At 39.7% G+C, this 9,408-nt stretch overlaps 1 protein-coding gene across 1 annotated transcript in view; it reads right to left on the bottom strand.

Moving 5' to 3' along the window:
• Window positions 1–2,705: 2,705 nt before the first annotated feature.
• Window positions 2,706–9,408, bottom strand: part of LOC106084297 (mucin-2) — a 210,682-nt gene continuing 203,979 nt past the window's right edge. The window contains exons 4-6 of the mRNA XM_059368174.1: window positions 6,704–6,867; window positions 6,339–6,478; window positions 2,706–5,404 (exon numbers count right to left, since the gene is read on the bottom strand). Coding sequence (XP_059224157.1) covers window positions 2,744–5,404; window positions 6,339–6,478; window positions 6,704–6,867 — 2,965 coding nt within the window. The 3' untranslated portion in view covers window positions 2,706–2,743. The remainder of the gene's footprint in view (window positions 5,405–6,338; window positions 6,479–6,703; window positions 6,868–9,408) is intronic.

Raw genomic sequence — 9,408 nt, 5'->3', positions numbered from 1 at the left:
GCGCAGTATCTCTATGTTGAAGGTCATGAGAGAAGCCGTTGTACAAAATTTCTGCCAAATCGGATGAGAATTGCGCTCTCTAGAGGCTCAAGAAGTCGAGATCCCAGATCGGTTTATATGGCAGCTATATCAGGTTATATACCGATTTACGCAATACTTTGCACAATTATTGGAAGTCAACAAAACACCTATGCGAAATTTCAGTCAAATCGGATAAAAATTGCGCCCTCTAGAGGCTCAAGAAGTCAAGATCCAAGATCGGTTTATATGACAGCTATACCAGATTGAACCGATTTGCGCCATATTTAGCATAGTTGTTGGAAGTGATACCAAAACACCACGTGCAAAATTTCAGTCAAATCGGTTAAGAATTGCGCCCTCTAGAGGCTCAAGAAATCTAGACCCCAGGTCGGTTTATATGGCAGCTATATCAAAATATGGACCGATTTGGCCCATTTATAATCCCAACCGACCTACATTAATAAAAAGTAACTGTGAAAAATTTCAAGCGACTAGCTTTACTCCTTCAAAAGTTAGAGTGCTTTTGACAGACAGACGAACGGACGGACGGACGGATGGACAAACGGACGGAAGGATGGAAGGATGGACAGACAGAAAATCAATGTAGCTGCCATAGGTTTGTCCAACTATGGTCCCGTCTGGAGCATATTAAGAAAAGATGGAAGGGATCTCATGTCGCATGATAAAAGTATGCTCATGTCGCATGATAAAAGTTCATTTTGACAGGTACATATACAAAAAAAGTCTTTGCTTTGTCATAAAATTGAAGTGGTAACTAGCTTAATCGACTTTCTTTTTGTGTAGGTAACATTAAGAAAAAAAAAAAAACTGTTATACACATGAAACACCAAAAAGCATGGATTTTATGTCTCAAGATCCATGCTTTTTGGTGTTTCATGTGTATAACAGTTTTTTTTTCTTAATGTTACCTACACAAAAAGAAAGTGGATTAAGCTAGTTACCACTTGAATTTTATGACAAAGCAAAGACTTTTTCTGTATATTTACCTGTCAAAATGAACTTTTATCATGCGACATGAGTATAACAGTTCATTTTTATAATTTACATACAAAACCAATATAGTAAATATTGGTTATTTCACGTTCAGTAACCGGGGAAACAAATAGGTCTGATCCAAAATCCAATTTTTTTTTTGCTGATTTATGTATATTAAAGTTTCAATCTGTTCCTTAAATACCCCAAAAGGGGATTTTTCCAGTGGATGACCACGAGAATGTTATAAGAGAAGAAAAAATGTTGTTTAAATGATTTTTAGCTTATAACAAGAGTATAACAGTTTAAAGTATAAATCTAAAAATATACCAATACAGCACGTGGTAGTTATTTGCCATCCTTCAAACTCTCAAAAACATAGCACGTCAAAGTTATAACTTTCTTTACTGTGTATATGTGTATAACAGTTTTATAATTTCCGTTACTTACAATCAAAAGGAGATTGATCGAACCAATGATCATGAAAATGTTACTAAAACGAAATAATTGTTTCTATTGGCTTGTAAAACACTTTTTAAGCATTTTTAAGTGTATGACAGTTTATTCTATAAGTCAAAAATTATACCAATACATGATATAGCAGTTACTTCGCATTCAGTAACTTGTCTAGCAAATCCATACGTCAAAATCCTTAATATTTCTTGCTGTTTTATTTGTATAACAGTTTTATTATTTCACAGTAATTATCCCAAAAGGAGGTTAATCGTGCTAATTACGACGAGAATGTTATTAGAACGGATGGATAGTTTCGATATAGTTGTAAAACGCATTTTATCATGCTATAAGTTTATAACAGTTTACTATAATAAGACTTTTTATCGTGAAGATAAAATATTTTTACCAGTATAGCAATTTTAGCACTTTCAATTTTCTTCACACATAATTTTTTACACATTTTGGGCAAACTGCTCCTTATAACAGTTTGACAAAGATCAAAAGTTTGGAAAATGCTCTATATGACAGTTTTTCCTTGTTGAATAAACTTCCACATGAGTTTTTCAATATAATCCTCATTCATCTCTAGTGGGCCATGAGTATAACAGTAATTATTATTGAATTGAAATGTGCATGCTTAAATTCATATCGATATTACTCTTTTATGATGTTTTGTTTTTTACATTATAAGTATAACAGTTATCTTTTAAGAGCCGTATAATACCTTTTGCTTGTTAAATTTTAGTTTTGTCAAAAAAATGCTGATGGTTGATACGTATAACAGTTTTTAAGTTCAAAAACACAAAAATGTATGCCGATAAAGCACCTTTAGTATGCTTTGTGTCCTATATAATGAGTATAACAGTTTTAATTAAAGTGCCTGCAAACATCACAGAGCATACTCAAACCTGTATAACACTTTTTGCTTGTTGGACAAGCATGCCCTTATTAGACCTTTAGTGTTATATATGTAGGAGGAAGATGTTGGGAAAACGTAAACCATATTCAACTCCAAGCAGTCAACAATGAGATGCCGATAAGAGTTCCGCGCCATCAATTTAATATGAAGGTTGTATAAAAACTTTACCTACCAAAACAAAAACAAAATCTATTCCTAGACATTTTCCTTTTCTTATTCAGTACACCCTAATAAACACAACATTTACTGCTTTCAGTTGTGTAAAAATTTCTATTTTGAATTTCTTTTGGAATGTTTGTTGTATTTTTCTTTAATCTTTTTTTTTGTTGTATTTTTTGTGGTTGTTAGAATTTCTTAACCTAGAATTTTCTTCATATAACTCACGGTATCCGGTTTGGTTAGAGAACGTCGACGATTTGGTTTAAATGGCATTTCAGTGGTGACTTTTAAGAAATTCCTCGTAGTCTCAGGTTCAAAGGATGACGAAGACGACGACGCCGACGATGGGGACGATGATGTTGTTGTTGGCGGTGGTGGTGGTGGCGATGATGTTGATGGCGTCGTAGTGGTAGATGATGATGGCAATGGTGATGAGGACGAAGCAACTGCCTCTGAAGGTGCGCTTGAGGAAGAAGTTAATGTGCTGCTGGATGTTGTTGTGGAGCTTTCTGTAGTCGGCGTGGTGCTGCCATTGGTGGTGTTCTCATTTGTTTCTGTGGTGGGTTTCGCTGTTGTAGTTACAATGACTGGGGCGTCGGTGGTGGTGGTAGTAGAGGATGTTGGCTCCAATGAACTGTGTGCAGCTTTTTCATTCTCCACGATAACATCCTTTGCATCCGCTTGAGCTGGCTGAGTTTCGGGAATGGGTTCGGTCGCCTCCTCTGTAGCCACTATGGCTACTGTTTTGTGTTGTTCATTTGCAGATTTCATTTCACCGGATGTAGCCAATGTTTGTATATCCGTTGCAAGTTGTTGCCCTATTCCTGTTGCAATTGTGTCGGTGTTGGCATGCTCAATGGTGATGGTGGTTGTTGTTTCTTGGATTTTTGGCGATAGTTCTTCTTGGTCCCTTTTGCTTTCAAAATACAGTTGGTCTTTGTCCACATCAGTAGTTGGAGTTTTTGTTAGCAGCTCGATGCTGCCCCTATCCAAAGATTTGATTTGTTCATCTGCAACAAGAGCATTGGGAGTAGTAGTTGTCACCATTTCATGTTGCTGGTCTGCGGTATTTTCTGCTCCAGATGTTGCCCAAGTAGAATGTGCTGTTTTTGGGATTAGTGGTGATGTTGTTGTCACCTCTTCTTGCTTTGTGGTTGGTTTCGTCTCCACCGATGCCATATTCAAGCGAGGTTTGGATTTTAGACTTTTGGCTGTATTCAAATCCTTGGCTGCAAAGGCATCGCCCACAGCATAGCGAGTTGCTTGTTCCTCCACTGGCTTTAGTGTGGTCTGTTCGGGGGAACTTTGACTGGAAGATGATAGGGGCATAGCTGTAGCGGCTGCTGGCTCCATGGTGGCATAGGTGGTGGTACTGCTGACTAGCGTTGATTCTGGTTGAGTTTTTGCAATTTCCTCTTCCGCATTCATAATTTGAGGATTCACATTTGCATCTTCATCCTGATCCTGATCCTTTTCCTGTTTATGCTGTTGCTGACGCTGTGTCGTAATTGGTATCATGTTGCCATTTTCCGTTGTTTCTTCTTCCGTTATTAGTTCGCTGGCAATTTTCTGACTAAGTTGGCCCCTGGCCTGTAGTGCGGTCGGCTCGAAATCTATCACTTTGGCTGAGGGTGCCGCTGCTGTTGTTGTTGTTGTTGTAGTTGGTGTCAGCAGTAATGTCACTTCCGAGTGGCCCTTTATTGTTGCATCTTCATTGCCATGACTGGGGCTGGAGGTGGATGATGGCGAGTAGTCCAAGTGCTCTCCATGAGTCAAGCCATGTTGGGAATGTTCATTGTGGCCATGTTTGTTGGCCTGCGGCACATAATGAGATTTCACCATTAACATGGGTGGTATGAAATGGGAGTTGTCTGCTGACTCCTTGACATGGGCATGAGCCGTTTCCTCGGTAATGACACTGCTACGCGGTTGTTGTGGATGCATTGGATGACCTATGGTGGCAGGGGGTATGGTAGAACTTGCCCCATGGGTCAATTCCAAATCTGTGGTGGACTCCTCTGCTAGATGAGAAGGTTGATGGTGCTGCTGTTGCTGGGTGGTGGCATCCAAATCCTTAACAGTGCTGGTGGAGACAACGACCTCTGCTGTAGTAGAGGATGAGGTGGGAGATGAAGTTCTAGGCTCTTCTGTGCTAGTGCTGGTCGCCTCTGTGGTGCTTGTTGTGGTGGTTGTTGTTGTTGCCATCAACTTCTTTGCCTCTCTCTCCTTGTTCTTTTGCATTATCTCCTTCATGGCTATGGCCTCCTTTTCCATTTTCTCCATGGCCTCTTTGTGAATATTAGTCTTCTTAATGTGAGGCAATGGCTCCATTATTTCATTGGACACTTCCTCATTTAGAATTTGTTCGGGCATCTCCGGCTCACCCTGAGGCTGATCACCCAACATCATGTCATCCATTTCCAAAGGCATACGATTTTTATCCTTCTTTGGTGTTGCGGCTGTGGCCTGCTTTTTGCCACCATTATCCTTTTTGGGATATTCCACCACCTTCTTGGCCGATTTCTTTACCGGCTTGGGTATAAGACCGGGGATTTTGTAAAATGAGCTCACAGTTTCCATATTGGCAGGTTCGTCGGCTTGCATTAGTTCGTCCACGTTGAATTGTTCAATCAAACGTTGCACGGTATTCTTCTCGGTTTGCAACTCCTCAGGATAATGGCTGCCATAGTTGATATCCATGGGTAGAAGTTCAATGTCATTGTTCTCATTGTTGTCCGATGGTATGCTGTTGATGATTTGCAAGGACTTAAAGTGGGAATTGGTGATGTCATTGATGCGTTGAGCTTCAAGGCGTTCACGGGGACATATCAAATCCTGCATTGCTCTATCGCGATCCTGAAATGGAAATGAAGGGGTGAATTGCAAATGAAAGAAGGTGATAGGAGATTTTCTATACTTCAATCCAAAAAAAGGCCTAAACTTACTCAACTGAAGAGTTTTGATGATTTCCTCATAAACTGATGGTCAGATCTGAACCAAACTAGAAACGGACGTCGGTTAGCCTAACACATCCCACTGTGCCAAATTTCAGTAAAATCGGTTTAAGGTCTTCCTTTTATTGGGCCAAAAACTTAACTGACTTGGCAGTATTCGCCATGGATATCAAGGGGCCTAACACAATTCGCTGAGCCAAATTTCAGAGAAATCGGGTAACAAATGCTGTTTTATGGGCCTTAGATCGTTTGATTGGTCTGTGTGCCAGCTATGTCCAAATATAAACCGATCTGGACCATCTTCGGTGTGGATATCGAGAGTCTAAACACAGATAACTTCCGAATTTCGTGGAAATCGAATGATAAATGCGTCAGTTATTGGCTTTAGTCCTTGAATCGGCAGATAGGTCTATACGTGTAGGATATGTAGCGTGATTTCAACCGACTGACGGACGGACATGGCTAGACAGTCTTAGAATTTTACAAAGACAAGTAAGAGAACAATGGAATGACAAGGTCCTGCCGAGAAAATAGATCTCAAGAAAGTATGTAACCCCTCAGCTATGTTTCTTAGCTGCATTTGCTGGTGTGTATCTAGTAGACTAACTTATGCTAAAATTTTATTTAAAGACTTTCCATTAGAAAAACTGTTTTTTTTATAGAAATTTAAATTTTAACAATAAAATATTTTTACACAAACTTTCCTTTGGACTACCTACTTTTTGGATTCTTTCCCATCCATTTGTCCTCAATCCCATTTCTGTCCATTATTTACGACAAAAACATTCCATTTGTCTACATTGAAAATTTTAATAAAAGAAAAAATTCCCACTTACCTGTTTGCCACGGCATGTTGTCCTCAGAAGACCTTCTTCCTGGCAATTGCGAATCAGTTCAATGCTTGCTGTATCGGCCATATATTGCATTGTTAAATTTGGCATATCCTTGAGGATGCAAATGTCAGCCCATGTCGGAACTGTGCAGTGGATTTAAAAGAAATGACAAAGAACAAAAGAAAAACAATAAAAGCATATAGAATATGAAAAAATTCCATTGATGTCATGTGTAAAATCATGGCCCCAATCATTTTGCAGAGAACAATTTCTGATTGCTGTGCTTTAATTAAGTTCTATTTCATTTTCTGGCCATTCTTTTCTGTCTTCTTTTATTTTGGGTTTTACGACATTTCTTTTGATCTCACCTGGCATTTCGCATAAGAACGAAGCTGTTTCTGGACCTCCGCAGCGCAAGGCATGCCAACGATAATCACGAATGGGATCAATAACAGCACAGAGAGGTGCATCCATTAAAGGCAAAGATTCTGCCCAATAGCCAGTGTCAGCCACTAAAGGTCGAGAGTTGCTACTTTAATGTGTACAGCAACAAAAGGGGGATATAAAAGAGAAAATACAAAAGAGAAGAAAGACAACGTTAAAAAATAGTACAAAATAACTGGAATACAAAGCCTGCAGCGGAGGTGGTCAAATGAAAATATTAAATTGTAGCATACCTTGAGGCGCCTCAATTGGTTAAGAAACATAAAAAAAAACTACAATATTTTCAGAGATGCAAATTACGAAAAACAATCTTTAACACATTGAGTGCCACGTGGTACATTTCCATACGACACTTAACCCATCGTGGGGTTTTACTTTGAGCCTGTAGTTCCTTTATATATGATACTGGGTGAAATTTGTTGCGATATTTAAGACAGAATCCTTTACTGAATATTTTAGCAAAAATATGCATGGGTCTAGGATGATATCTTTAAGGTTTCCATAATCCATAATCGATCCCTTGGTCATAATAGAAAATTTCACTAAAATTTTGTCGCAAGAGAATATTGAACTGAAATGTTGTGTCTGGTGAAATTTTCAGTGAAATTTCGTGTCTTCATTAAAATTTTGGAAGAAAATAATTTTTTATGCAATTGGCTTAAACAATTTGTATTCTCATTCACGTTATTTCACATTGTTATAAGGTAGTGGAACAGGAACCTAAGTGAACTCAGGTAGGATACGAGAGAAAGAAGTGAGAAAGTCCAAAAGAGAGGACTTTTTTTAATGATCGAGGATCTCTCGAATATAAAGGAGAATTATCCATTCACGGGAAACCTACAAAAGCCGGATGGAGAATAAACCAAGTCCCATCAAGAAACTCTGCTGCATTTGCTTGAGACACATTTTCCGGGCCATGGGCTCAGGGAAAAAGCAGAAATCAAGTCAGTAATCATGGAGGACGGTGATGCAGCTATTTTGGCGAATAGGCTTTTTACTTATGATAGTGTCCTTTGGGCTCTACACTTTTTCGGACCTTACAAGTCACCTGGACCTGACTGAGATTGTTTGTGATTTGGGCTTGTTTGATTTGGGCTTGTATAGAATATGCCTATAAACCTCTTTCTTGGATGAGGGTTAAGGTGGTTTTAGTACCGAAGGCAGGGAAGTTGCATTACAGCGCGGCCGAGGATTTTAGGCTGATCAGTCTCTTCTCCTTCTTTGTTATGACTTTGGAGAGATTTTTGGATTTCCACATAAGGAGTGAACTTGTAGGGTCCCACTTCTCCAGATGCCAGCACGCGTATATAAACAGCAGTTCAGGGGACTCGGTACAGTGTGGGCCATCACCTTGGAAGGAGACTGGATTATAAGGATTTATCTTGGCGATATTTCTGAATTTTGAAGGAGCCTTTAACAATGTGCATATGTTTGAGTGCGTTACGGAATGCAGGTATAGATGACAGAGTGATAGTTTGGATAATGAGAAAACTTTCGCATAGAGAGATCATAACCAGTATTGGACGAACGTAGATAAGGGTCACTGCAAACAGGGGTACACCCCAGGGCGGCCTCATTTCACCGCCACTATGGATCCTTGTAATTGATGCGATTCCATTCAGATTGATGGAGAAAGGGATAAGGGTGCATGCATATGCAGAAAATCTTGTTATTCTCGTCAATGGTAAATTTCCTAACACTGTGGATTGCGAGTTCAAGGTGAATGCAGGGAAGATGAAACTGGCCCTGTTTACAAGAAGAAGGAGGATTCCATAGTATGAAATACCTACACTGCAGGGCGTGTAGGTGATCCTCGATAGGCAATTAGACTGGAATTTAAATAGAGCTTCTTGGGTAAAGAAGGCCTTTGCGGCTCTCTACCCATGTCAGAAGCTTATAGGCAGTAAGTGGGGTCAACGACTATAGTGGATGCACTGGCTGTATTCGGTGGTGGTAGGGCCAGTTCTAACATATGGCTGTCATATTTGGTGGCCTGTAAAGGATAAAGGGACGCGCAGAGATATAAGGGTTGTCTTAAGATTCATGACTGGGACTATGGGTACTACTGCGACAAGGTTACTGGAGGTAATGTTTCGAATACAGCCAAGTGATTTTTTTATAAAGGAGACGGCAGAAAGTGGACTGTTCAGACTATTGCCGCTTAGCCTGCCTAGGAGAAGTCCAGTCGGACATACCCGCGCACTACACAGCAAATTGAATGATCTGCAGGAGGACTTACAAGTGTGAATGAAAATAGTGGACTATTTATTAGGATTCCCATTCTGACGTTATGGCTTTAGTGTAGTATTAAGGTTTACACAAATTAACATATTTAAGGATGGATCTAAGATGAAGATTGGGACCAGTTGTAGCATTTATTGCTGTGAACTGGACATTATCGCCTCTCTGCGAATGCGTGACGACTGCAGCGTCTTCCAGGCAGAACTTCTTGTGATTACTCAGCACTCAGGTCAGCAGTGATTATGCTATTCAAAAGGAAAAAATCGATCTGTATCTACAGAGATAGTCAAGCAGCATTGAAGGCTATTATTCGCACGAGCATGAGATCTACATAGAGGCCACCATAGCCCAGAGGTTAGAATGTCCTCCTATGATGATGAACGCCTGG

This window comes from Stomoxys calcitrans, chromosome 4 (assembly GCF_963082655.1).
Source record: "Stomoxys calcitrans chromosome 4, idStoCalc2.1, whole genome shotgun sequence".
Lineage (NCBI taxonomy): Eukaryota > Metazoa > Arthropoda > Insecta > Diptera > Muscidae > Stomoxys > Stomoxys calcitrans.
This window is presented reverse-complemented; position numbering and strand designations above follow the sequence as displayed.